We start from the raw sequence: 13386 nt of genomic DNA, 5'->3' as shown, positions 1-13386 counted from the left end.
CCAGAGCTTGCTCAAACTCATGTCCATTGAGTCAGAGATGCCATCCTACCATCTTAACCTCTGTCGCCTCCTTCTCCTCCTGCCTTCGATCTTTCCCAGCATCAGGGTCTTTTCTAATGAGTCAGCTCTTCGCATCCGCGGCCAAAGTATTAGAGCTTCAGCTTCAGCATCAGTCCTTCCAGTGAAGTCAGGATTGATTTCCTTTAGGACTGACTAGTTTGATCTCCTCGGTTAGCACTTTTTTAAAAATAGCATTTTCATTGATGATAAATTAAGAAGATATTTGTTGTTGTTCAGTCATGAAGTTATATCTGACTCTTCGTAACCTCATGGACTGCAGCACTCCAGGCTCCCCTGTCCTTGACTATCTCCCAGAGTTTGCTCAATTCATGTCCATTGCATCAGTGATGCCATTCAACCATCTCATCCTCTGCTGCCCTCTCTCCTTTTGCTTTCAGTCTTTCAGCTTGAAAGCATCAGGGTCTTTTCCAATGAGTTGGCTTTTTGCATCAGTTAAACATTAGTTTCTTACTATCTGGCCCTTGCTACACTAATACTTCCCAATTATTTGTTCAATGTTTTCTGAAAGTTAGTTGAACAATTACTATTTGTCAGATACTAAACTAAAAGTTTTGCATGTGCACATCTCACTAAAGCTTCACAATGGCTGTATAAAGCAGACACTATTACTGTCCTCAATTTACAGATTCAGGAGAGCTGAGTCTCAGAAGCTTACTGCAAACATGTTTCTAGTCTCAATAGAAAGCTAATTCACATGAGACTAAACAATGAAGGGGATTTACTATCTTATGATACTTCAAAGTCCAGATGAAGGCCAGACTCGTAGGCTATCTTGATCCAACACCTCAGCCTTGGACTTCATGCTAACTCCTTTAAATTCGATGAATCACACACCTTCTGGAAGCTTTCTCCAGGACAGCAAAGATGTTTCTTCTTCAGAGGCCTATAGCATAACTCTTCTCCCTGCTCAGTGGTTTAAATAGGGTTACAGCCCACTCCTGAACCAATAACCAGGACTATGAAGTGGCATAACTCTCAGTAGCTTAGCCCTGAGTCATAGAACTGTCTCCTGAAGTCAAGCATGGGATAGATTTCCCCAAAACAAAGGGACTACAGTATATGTGTGTGTGCGGCAGAGAGGTTAAATACACAAATGAACTGAAATGATTAAGAGAATGAAGAATGCATGTTACGAAGGCAATCATAATGTACATTATAAAAAGTTATAACTTGCCCAAGGTCCAAGAACTAGCAAATTTTCAGCTGAGATTTGAAACTGGGTCATCTGACTCCAAAGCCCACTTTCTCAACATCTAGGTTCTACTGCTTCCCAAATAAACCTAGTAATGCCTGATGATGGATAGATGGGTAGAACAATTTGTGATTGGGACTGTTACCAACTTTATTCTATACACACACACACACACACATACATACACAATTACATAGTATAATACCATATACCATATACATGACTCATATTTAGTCTGTATACTGGTACAGCCATACCCATTGTAAAACTACTAAAATTCTTGTATTTCAGTGTAGTTGTTAATAGGGAGCTCCTGCCTGAGCTTGTCCTGTCTTCTATCCTCTCACCCACAAACTCCCTTGATCCAGCAGCTAAAGTGCTAACTCCTGACCCTACAGGGGTCTCTTAGGTTCTGCTTATGTGCCTCCCCCAGCATTCAGATGACAGACTTTATTTGTTATCAACAATGGACCACAACTGATCTTGTTCCTTTCTGGTTCCTCTTATTCGTAGACTCTTTTCCTTCCTCTAACTAGTACATTTCCTTACTTAAGATCTCCTGGGTTTGAGTGGAAGACCCAGGAGACCTGAGTTCAGGCTAGTCTCTGTGGCTGAGTGATAGTTACTCTGTGTTCTTGCCTCCTTGGGTGCAGAATGCATACATGTTACTTAAGATTCTAGCTATGTGAGTCCAAATTAAAGAAAACATAGGTAATGAAGAACACTGCTGACTAATGCAAAACCGTAAGGCAAGGAAGCCTTGTCATCTAAATATTCTGCCTTCAAAGACTACAAAATGGTTAAAAATGTCAAGTTTCTGGGATGGTGGTACATGGCCAGACTTCTCAAACTGGAGTGTCTGTACTATTGTACTGTTGGGGATTCATCTTCCTTAAACAATAGATTTATCCAGAACAAGAAAGATAGAATTTTATGTTTATATTAAAAGAGATATGGATATATTAATATTATAGAGTAGGGTGCAAAGTCTATATGATTTTCATAAATATAATAGAAATTATGAAAAAATTAAACTTGATGCAGACCAATTTTAACCACACCTCAGACCCCTGGGTATGTTAGGACATTCTCTGCTGAGAGGGAGTAAGATATAAATATTTGTAATATAAACTAAGATTGCACCTCTCAATCTTTGATTATAATTCCAGTTCTGTCTTACTTTTAATCTTGAGCCATCTCTGAACTCCCCCTTCTTCATTTGCAAAAATGGGTATAATATCTAAGTTATGGATATTATTGTTGTAAGATCAGTGTTGTCTCTCAAGTGCCTGCCATGTGCCTGCTGAACAATAAATATTAACTCTAACCACTCTCATAACTCATGGGAAGTACATCAGTTTGAAACATTATTACGGACTAGCCTCAAACACCTCTTCCTGTGGCCAAGCAGGCATTACTAATCAATCTTTCCCCTTGGGTGTGGAGGCCCTTTACCAGCACAGTCTGAAAGCCTTCAGTCCCTTTACTTCATTTCCTTGTAAGGCTTCTGTAACTAATATTCCCTTGAACAAACTGTGGGAAAGGCTGGAATTGAACAACAAAAAGAATTAGCCATCTGAAATAGGTATATGTCAATTATTTCTCAGTTGAAGCAACCAGTTGGTCATAAAGTTGGAAGATGATAATTGGTTCTTAATAATCCAATCCTGGGAGCTTTTCACTTCTGCCTTCTGCTCTAAATTATGTAATTTTGCTCACAATTTCCCATAACACTCTCATACCCCCACCCCAGATCAGATCAGATCAGATCAGTCGCTCAGTCGTGTCCAACTCTTTGCGACCCCATGAATTGCAGCACGCCAGGCCTCCCTGTCCATCACCAACTCCTGGAGTTCATCCAGACTCATGTCCATCGAGTCAGTGATGTCATCCAGCCATCTCATCCTCTTTCGTCCCCTTCTCCTCCTGCCCCCAATCCCTTCCGGCATCAGAGTCTTTTCCAATGAGTCAACTCTTCGCATGAGGTGGCCAAAGTACTGGAGTTTCAGCTTTAGCATCATTCCTTCCAAAGAAATCCCAGGGCTGATCTCCTTCAGAATGGACTGGTTGGATCTCCTTGCAGTCCGAGGGACTCTCAAGAGTCTTCTCCAACAGCACAGTTCAAAAGCATCAATTCTTCAGTGTTCAGCCTTCTTCACAGTCCAACTCTCACATCCATACATGACCACAGGAAAAACCATAGCCTTGACTAGACGAACCTTTGTTGGCAAAGTAATGTCTCTGCTTTTGAATATGCTATCTAGGTTGGTCCTCCTTTCCTTCCAAGGAGTAAGCGTCTTTACATGGCTGCAGTCACCATCTGCAGTGATTTTGGAGCCCAGAAAAATAAAGCCTGACACTGTTTCCACTGTTTGCCCATCTATTTGCCATGAAGTGATGGGACCGGATGCCATGATCTTAGTTTTCTGAATGTTGAGCTTTAAGCCAACTTTTTCACTCTCTACTTTCACCTTCATCAAGAGGCTTTTTAGTTCCTCTTCACTTTCTGCCATAAGGGTGGTGTCATCTGCATATCTGAGGTTATTGATGTTTCTCCCAGCAATCTTGATTCCAGCTCGTATTTCTTCCAGTCCAGCGTTTCTCATGATGTACTCTGCATATAAGTTAAATAAACAGGGTGACAAGATACAGCCTTGAGGTACTCCTTTTCCTATTTGGAACCAGTCTGTTGTTCCATGTCCAGTTCTAACTGTTGCTTCCTGACCTGCATACAAATTTCTCAAGAAGCAGATCAGGTGGTCTGGTATTCCCATCTCTTTTCTTAATATGGGTCTATTTATGTGACCAATAGCCTTCATGAAACACCATAATTAATATATTACAGGCACAACAAATACAATATTGTATGATAATATTATATAAATATATATAAATAAAATATTATACATATAATACTTTCCTCTCTCAAGAACTTGGAGAGTACCCAATCTAAGACAACATTATGTAACGAAGATATAAACCCAAACCATGAACCTGTCAGAAAGCTATGGGACACTGAAGGAGTTGAGTTTGGTTTGGATACACAGATTTTTCTGTTCTGTCTTCTCACAATACCCCATGTCATATTGCAGGGTGAGCAACTTGATTCCAGGGTAGGCTCAGTGAAGGGATGTAATTAGCCTATTAAGTCCTGCTAATGTGTTGTTAAAGTCATTCAAGTGAGAACAGCAGACGTATCAGTTCCGCTTTGAACCCTGCCATAGGGAGCACTGCATATCCCCTCTTCTGTTTATAGTCCCCACAGTAGGAATCAGCTGATTCAGCTGGACCTGGCCTTTTCTGTTTCATCAAGTCAAGATGCAATGAGAACTTTCTACAGAATGTGTGTGTTCCTTCAGCACTTCAGTGCACTTCAGCACTCCCCAAATGACTGGTTTTTTAGTTGCCAACAGCAAATACAGTGCATCTGGCATAGATGGAAGAGGAAACCAATATTCTTGCCTGGAGAATTTCATAGACAGAGGAGCCTGGAGGGCTACAGTCCAAGGGGTCGCACAGAGTCAGACATGACTGAGCAACTAAGACAGACAGGCATAGATGGAGGGTGTTTTGTTGCTGTTGTAGTTCTTGTTCTTTTGTTTTTGTTTGCTTTTGTTTTTCTCTTCTTAGAAGAAAAAGAAAGACATGGCATATTATTCCAGAAGTTGGAGATGCCAAAGGATCAGATGCACTCATTTTTCTGACAAATATTTATTCAAGCACTAACTTTATTCTGGGCACTTTGATGAGCTTGGAAGCTACAGCACTGAACAGTACAGTACAGAAAAGATGTCCTTTCTCTGAGAAATTACATTCGGGGGGGGGGCAAATAATGAACAAATAAGAAAAAATACATAATGATAGTATTGTACTGAAAAGAAGATGGAGGGGAAGAGATGAAGATGGAGATGAGTGGTCAGGAAACTTCTTGGAGGATGTGATATTTTAGCTGAGATCTGAATGACAAGAAGAAAGAAGCCATGCAGGGGGACAGGATTGTAGGTAGAGGGGGCAATGTTTGAAGGAGACCAGAAGACCAGTGTGGCTGGAACATGGTGTGTGGCAGGGAGAGGATGCTCTGAGATGTAGCTCAGGGTTCTGCAGGACTAGAGCATTTGCAGGTCATATAAGGCCAGGGGTAAATGGTTCAGATTTTATCCCATGTGGGTTAGGAGCCAGTGGAGGACTTTAGGCAGGGAAGGTATGTGTAATGAAAACCCCCACCCTGGATGCTGTGTGGATAATGGATTGTCAGGGAACAAGAGGAGAAGCAGGAACAAGGCACTATTACAAATTTCCACTAAAAGATGATGGTGCTGGTTCTGAAAATGGTGATTCTTTTGTGTGTGTGTGTGTGTGTGTGTGTGTGTGTGTGTGTGTGTATAATTCACTGTAGTAAAATATACATCACATAAAATTTATCATTGTAACCGTATTTAAGTGGAAAAGTACACTACATACATTTACACTGTTATGCCACCGTCACCACTGTCCATCTCCAGAACTTTTTCTTCATCTCAAACTGAAACTCTATAAACATTAAACAATAAATCATCCATCCTTCTTTCCCTCAGTTCTTGGGAACCATTATTCAGTTCTCTGTCTCTGTGAATTTGACTGTTCAATCTAAGGATCTCCTATAAGAGGAATCATACAATAATTGCTCTTTTGTGACTCGCACATTTCACTTAGCATAATGTCTTCAAGGTTCATCCAAGTTCGAGAACATCAGCATTTTATTTTATTTTTTACAAATATCTGTTCAAATACCTGCCTTCACTTCTTTGGGGTATATACCCAGAAACAGAATTACTGGATCGAGTATTAATTTCATGTTTATTTTTTTTGAAGAACCATCATAGTGTCTTAGATAATTGGATTTTATAGGTCAAGTTGTCAAGGCTGCTGAGGGGCTGGTATTATGAGTTAAGAGATAGAGAAGAAATAAGAATGATCTCCTAAGGTTTTTGTTTTTATAATGGGAGAATACTGGTATGGTATACTGGGCTAAGGGCCTTGGGGATAGGAGGGTTTTGCTGTTTGTGTTGGATGTGATGGATATCAAAGGGTCTCTTTAGGACATACATTTATATTTATCATGGCTGCTAAACATACAGATGGAAACATCAGGCAGAAAATTTCATTTATTATTAGTCTAGAATGTCAGGGTTGGCAATAAAAGGTATATAAGACAGGTCATGCTGCACAGGGGGTAGGCTCTAGTGATGGCAGAAGAATGATTAAGGAGATGGGAGTGAAGAAATAATCAGGGTGCATATTTTCAGCTTGCCTGTGTAACTTTAGGAATAGCCAGTTTTGGTAATTACCCAGTTAAACCATCTTATAGATTGCCTTAAATGAAGGAAACCATTCAGGATTATTGGAAAAGATGAAAAAGATAAGAGGTCGTGCTGCATTTCTGAACTAGAAAATCTCACCTTGTTCTAGAAGAAATTTTAATACAGTACCTGGGTTTATTTTCATTTCCTTTCTCCTGCTACATGAATAAACAGTCTTATCACACTGCTCTTCACCCTTAGTGATTTAGAGGTTACTTCATCACTTTTGAGAAAAACTGTGTACTCAGAATCTCTGCTTATATACTTTGTTTTTCTGTTAAGAGTCTACTTTCCCTTTTCTACAGAGAAAGGATATGAGAAAATATCCTTTCTCTGAAGTTAGTAGTAAACATACCTCTTTACCACTTCGAATCCCTTTGACAAGGTTCCTCATGAACCTTTCTTACCCTCTCCGTTCCTGGGGCAACTAGATCTCATGTATCTATTTCCCATATTCTAACACAGTGACTTATCAAAGTAGACAAATATTTGATGAGTGAATGAACATCAGATTGAAGTAGGACATACCACCTTTAAAATATGACCTCTCTGATCTTTGTGCTGTTCTTTAAGCTAGTTTCTAGGGAAAGTAGTGGATATAACAAAGCGTGGCTATAACAAATTTTTTTTTTAATGATGCCTAGAAATTTAGTAGAAAGCCCATAGAGTGACAAACCCATAGCAGTTCATTCCTCCCAGCAAACCCTCATAAATTCAGACCACGAAATCATTATGTTCATCCTGCCTCTCCCTTCCTGGCAGGGTTCCTCAGAGCCTCCTCCTCATCTGGTAAACACTACCTGATGCTCGCTGATGCCGGATTGAAAGAGGTGGCAAGAGCCTAATGCCTGGTTCACCTTGAGCTTTAAGCTGCAGGGAGTTTGATGGTGCACTATAGTGCTCTTGTATATCCTGGTTCATATATTAACCAAGAAGCTGCCCCTGCCATCAAGGAGTTCATGATCCAATTGGAGAAAAAAATTAATAGAAGTGTGATAAATGTTATGATGGAAGAAGTATACCATGCAGAGCATGTAGTAGGGGCCACTGACTCAGAAATGGAAAATCAGGAAAGGCTCCCTGCAGGAAGTGGCATCTGAGCTATGTGGTGAGAGATGAATCTGAATTTTCTGGGTGTAGCAGGTCAAGGCTCTGATTCGCACAAAGGAACAACAGAAGGTGAAGGGATGGAGGGAGCATTTAGGAGACTCCATGTACTACACGTGGCTGTCGCCCAGGAGTCAGACTAAGAGGGCCTTTATTTTATATGAATGTGTTTAGACTTGATAATTTTTGAAATGAAATCCATCAGAGGGGATGGGATGGGGTCTGAAATATTGAGACTTTAGCCAAAGAAACATCCAATTTGAAACCCCCTCCTGCTCTGTTTTTCTAATAAATTGTACCCTGAACAAGAGAAAAATTTGCCACAGCCACAAATGATCACTTATGAATCCAGAACTAATTTTAAGAAACTAATGAACTAAATGAGAAGATATTTAAACCTTATGAAAGTACCCATGTGCCTGCCTGTTGGCTGGGGCACATACTTGGTTCTCTCTGTAGGTAAGAGGCTTGTTATTCATTAATAGTGTCAAGAAAAGGGGACTCTGACAATCTTGGTCTGTCAAAGGCTCAGGTCACCTTATTCTAAAAACATAAAAGCCTCTTGACTAGGCTGAAGAATGTAATCCCAAACCTGTTGCAGAATTTCTTCCCTAATGACTTCTGTGAATTTGGGTTGAAGGGCTTTAATAGGTTAGGGAAGGGCAGTGAAAGAAGGAGTGTGGAAGAGGGAGAGCTGTTATGAATTGCAGAGCAGTACTCTCATTGAGGACCCTGCTTACAGTAATATTTGTTTCTTGAGGACTTTTAAAATTCTACAGATCAATCCTCTTAAGTATTTACCATCAAACCTCTGAGTATCTACCATCAAGCTGCTCCCTTCAACGGATGAGGGTGGGTTGTATTCCTTTTCTGTGGATTTAAGGAACTTATCAGTGCATGGAAGACTGGTCCAAATCCTTTAATTACCAACCCTGGGAATAAGACTTTCTGAGTCACTAGAGGCATTAGCATCCTAAGAAAGATTCTAATCTCTGCAAGTTGAAAGTATAATCACAGTTTTGAAAATGTAATGTAAAAGGTTCTGCCTGGGGTATTTTTTGAGTTACATAGGATCCCTCTTTCCTGGTTTGTGAAAAACTAGAAGAGATCAGAGGCATTATATCATTAGCATCTTCATCAATTTATATTCAGGAATCTGAAGTTTCATAATGTGTCTCTCTGCTTCATCTCAGCCAAGACTTACTACCCATTAATTTATGTTTTGTTAAGACCTAAGGGGTAGAGAGTATGAACAAACCATTATTTCTCTAAAAAAAGAAAAAGTATAATTACATCATAGACCATTTTGTTTCTCATGGTCTTTAAACTCACTTCATCCGTGTAGCTCTAGAGTTACACGGACAACAGTGATGATTGGTACTGCTGCCTTATGACAGTGTAAATGTTGTATGATCTGTGAAGCAATACTTACTTGCTTGGCTATAACCCACTCTAGAACTTAAGGGTCTGAGAGCTTTGGAATGAAAAAGACCCAGGTTCAGAGCCCAGTCCTTCTGTTTACTAGCTCTGTGACCTTGGATTAAGTGACTTAACTTCTTTAAGCCTCAGTTTTCTGATCTAGAAATTGGGGGTTTTACCGGTTATCATCTCAGTTCACTGTGAGGATTCAGTGAGACTGTGATGAAGGGCTTGTACATTGTTTCAACCCTAGCCACCATTCTTGAGCATTTGGACCTTTATCCTTTGTTGTTGTTGCTCAGTTGCTCAGTCTGGTCCGACTCAATAGTTCTGCTTTATTATGATCTACTTTCTCTTTTCTTTTTCCTCCCCTAGGGATATGAAACCTGACAATATTTTGCTTGATGAACATGGTAAGTAAATGATTTGTTTGCAATCAACCACTTGATACACATATGCAACAAATTGATTATCCCCAGCAGAGGAGTACTATACATGGAAAAAGTGTCTTGCTTGGTTCAGTTGCATTGTTTGTACAAACTCTATTTAATAGTGGGAAGGACCATATGGGGCAACTTTATCACTTATTGCAGTGGCATAGAACACTAGTACAGGGATGCCCAATAGCCGTCCGCAGCCTTTTAGGAACCAGGCTGCAAAGCAGGAGGTGAGAGGTTGGCCAGCTAGTTAAGGTTCATCTGCTGCTCCCCATCAATTTCCATCACTTGCATTACTACCTAAATCATTACTGCCCCGCTACTCCCCATCACCTCCCGCTCTGATCCGTGGAAAAACTGTCTTCCACGAAGCGGGTCCCTGGTGCCACAAAGGTTGGGCACTACTGCACTTGTACACCCATAAATAGCCTGAATTTACATAAGGAAAAAGTTGTTCTCTTTTCAGTTTTCTTCCATTTCTACCTATTTCTTCAAGAAAACCACCCCAGTTTGGGGGTGCTGCTGCTGCTGCTGCTAAGTCATTTCAGTCGTGTCCGACTCTGTGCGACCCCATAGATGGCAGCCCACCAGACTCCCCCATCCCTGGGATTCTCCAGGCAAGAACACTGGAGCTAGTTTGCTTTAATGTCTCTATAGAAATTATTTTCCTTTTTTTCCCATAAAGACAGAAGAGACCTCAAGTATAGAGCATTCGGTAGGCAATAGTATCTACTTAGAGATTCATGCAAAGAAGGCAGTGGCACCCCACTCCAGTACTCTTGCCTGGAAAATCCCATGGACCGAGGAGCCTGGTAGGCTGCAGTCCATGGGGTCGCGAAGAGTCGGACATGACTGAGCGACTTCACTTTCACTTTTCACTTTCATGCATTGGAGAAGGAAATGGCAACCCACTCCAGTGTTCTTGCCTGGAGAATCCCAGGGACGGGGGAGCCTGGTGGGCTGCCGTCTATGGGGTCGCACAGAGTCAGACACCACTGAAGTGACTTAGCAGCAGCAGAGATTCATGACATTATTTTGTTCTCATTTTGTCTGCTTTTAGGCTTTTCTTCTCATCAGGGCAAATTTTTACATTTATATAAGAGATACTAAGTTTTCTGTTCAACCATTTTCAGTTAACAAAAAATCAGTTCATTTAAAGAAACCTATAGAGTAGGTAAGGGTCTATGTGGTACCCAGAGGGATAAGGCAGTGACCATGAAGGTGAAAAATGAACACCTGAAGCTCAAGAAACACTGATTGAAGATGTCCTGTAGAAAAAGCTTTGACCAACAGTGATTAAATGTGTATAATCTCCTCCTAATATTATTTTAATGGACATTTGGATTTATTGGTACATCAGTACAGAGTTGTAAGACACACAGCCTGCATGTTATAAATGTTACAGAGGCAATAAGATCCTTGTTAAATTTTCAGAGAACTGCTGGGTGAGGGAGTCCTAAATCTGCAAAGCTCTGTATTTATCTGACTTTTACAAAAGGGATTTACAAGTGGGGCTGAAACTCCACGGACTATCCATGGTTCATTATTTATTTACCTAATTCCATTTAAAACCTGGTTTGCCACGTGTGCTCTGAGTGCCAAGAAATGCTTTTCTGTATGACCTCTAATTTCAAAGCTCAGCGTCATTATTTATTTATGGACTGTCTAAAAAGATTTTTTCCACTTTCTTCCAACGCCTTATTTCTTCCTTCCCTTTACTGCTTCTGACATTTGGGAACAGATTCTCTGAAGCTCAGAAATGTGGGCACTGGTGAGACAGCATGAAGGTGACTTTCATGAAAACACCAGCTATCTCTGCCTTCAGTAGGAAGCAGGATCCCCCTCATGCTGGTATGAATAAACTCTGCGGAGCTTCACAGCTGTCCTCTTCACAACCCTAGCCGCTAGAGGCCACCTCTGCACAACATGATAGAAAAAGGTGCCCTGTGTGCCCAACACAGTCTTGGGAAGGTGAGCACAGGTCACACAGAGCCTGGTTTGGGGTTCTGTCCCCACTTCTCTCTCAGCTGCTTGCCGCTGTGCCCAGTGTATTGCTCGAATATTTGTCAGGATCCTGAAAGGAGACATTGATCCTATCAACCAAAACCTTTCCAAAAGTCACCTTCCATTTGGAGAACATTTCAGTCTTGGATCTCCAGTGTGACCTCATCTTATTTCTACCATGAGGTCATCCAGCTCTCATTCAGAGTCTTTCTCTTTCTCATTTTCTTATCAACTTGGTGATTGTAGATTAGGAGAAAGATCCAGGAATAAATTAATCTTCAAGTGTAAACACCCTTAGAGACTACCCTCGGGAAAAATTAATTGAGTGATATTGTAGATAAGGTTTCCCAGGTGGTACAGAGTCACTGAAAGCTGGATCCTTACTTGACTTTACTAAAGAATTATTGATATTTTGATTCCAAAAGGGATATACCAAATATTGTACACATCTACTTCTTAGGTCTTGTGTTTAAACAATTTTGTCTGACCCTTAATTCTCAGGTAACTGTACTTTCAATGGCCTGTTCTGCCTTTCCCTCATGCATGTAGGAGGCTAACGCCCACTTTTTCAGGGCATTTTATTATTGGCTGGACTGTGGCTCCGCTGCTTAGGGACTGCAGGCCAGCAGCCCATGCTGCCTGGTTCCCTGTCTACACCTGTTACCTGGTGTACTATTTACAAAGATACTTTTCACTCTTAAACTTTGGGGTTTGAACAGTGACCTAAGAGGAGCTTTTCTGTATTTTACCCCCATCCTAAACTCAACTGGAGAATCATTGCAGTCAATTAGAGAAACACTGTCTTGGGAAGGACTGGGTAATGTGAATGAGAGAGAGATGCAAACACACAAGATTGAGGGTCATTCTCTAAGCATTGTCCTAGGGATCTCTTCTGGAAAAAATAATTTTTTGAGGTTATTTACTGTCTTTTTTTTCAGGTTTCGAAAAACCTAGCTTTCGGGCATTGTTGGCCAACCCAACTGACTATTGGGTTGGCCAAAAAGTTCTTTTGGCTTTTTCCCTGAGATGTAATGGAAAAACCCAAATAAACTTTTTGGCCAACCCAATACTCTGACATGAAATTCCTGGTGGCTCATGTATGCCTCTTGCATGGGGATTTAGCAATTGCAAGGATAACTGCTCCTCTCTGATATACCTGCTATTCCCATTTCTCCAAGTGAGCTGTGTATTACATCATGTGGCTTATATTTAAATTCAGTACCATCAGTAACAGGCAGAAACTTTGTGTTACTCTTACTGAGTCATACTGGTTCATGTTCATCAGAAAAGACTGATATTTAAAGGAACCAAATCCTATTGTAAATGGAGAGTCCTTCTACCAGTGTGAATGAACATTCCTTATACATCGGAATTTGCCTTAATTTTTTTTTTTTAATTTAGAGCATACATTTACTGTCCTACTTAAATGGCTCACTCACTAGTTCAGAGCCTGAGATGGCATTAACCCTTGGATGGCTCATAACCAACTGTTCTGATATATGGTTTCCATATCCTACCAATTTAAGTACTCCATCCAATTCTATCAGTTCAATAGTGTCTAAGATTCTTGTGTGTTTTTTTTCTAAATTATTCAGGAAATAAGTGCTGCCTACAAAGGAAGAATAATGTCTCCCTGGTATATCTGAGAGAATGACAATTACCACATTATCTATAATTTAGGTTTCTTGATACCCTCCTTTGTCACAGGGAACAGAGAAAGGCAAAAACTTAATTTAGGGGTGTGAGGAAGAACCGAGCCTGCTACTTTAATAGCTTCTTCTTTGCAGAGTCCCAAAATGTACCTAAA

The 13386-nt window shown here is 40.6% G+C and overlaps 1 protein-coding gene across 1 annotated transcript in view; it reads left to right on the top strand.

Moving 5' to 3' along the window:
• STK32A (serine/threonine kinase 32A) overlaps positions 1–13386 on the top strand; it is a 133946-nt gene that overhangs the window by 82892 nt on the left and 37668 nt on the right. Inside the window, exon 6 of the mRNA XM_006069396.4 lies at positions 9514–9551. Within this exon, the coding sequence (XP_006069458.1) occupies positions 9514–9551 (38 nt within the window). The remainder of the gene's footprint in view (positions 1–9513; positions 9552–13386) is intronic.

The sequence above is a fragment of the Bubalus bubalis genome, chromosome 9, assembly GCF_019923935.1.
Source record: "Bubalus bubalis isolate 160015118507 breed Murrah chromosome 9, NDDB_SH_1, whole genome shotgun sequence".
In the NCBI taxonomy this organism is placed as follows: Eukaryota; Metazoa; Chordata; class Mammalia; order Artiodactyla; family Bovidae; genus Bubalus; species Bubalus bubalis.
Note: the sequence above shows the minus strand (reverse complement) of the source record. Positions and strands in the feature narration are given on the sequence as shown.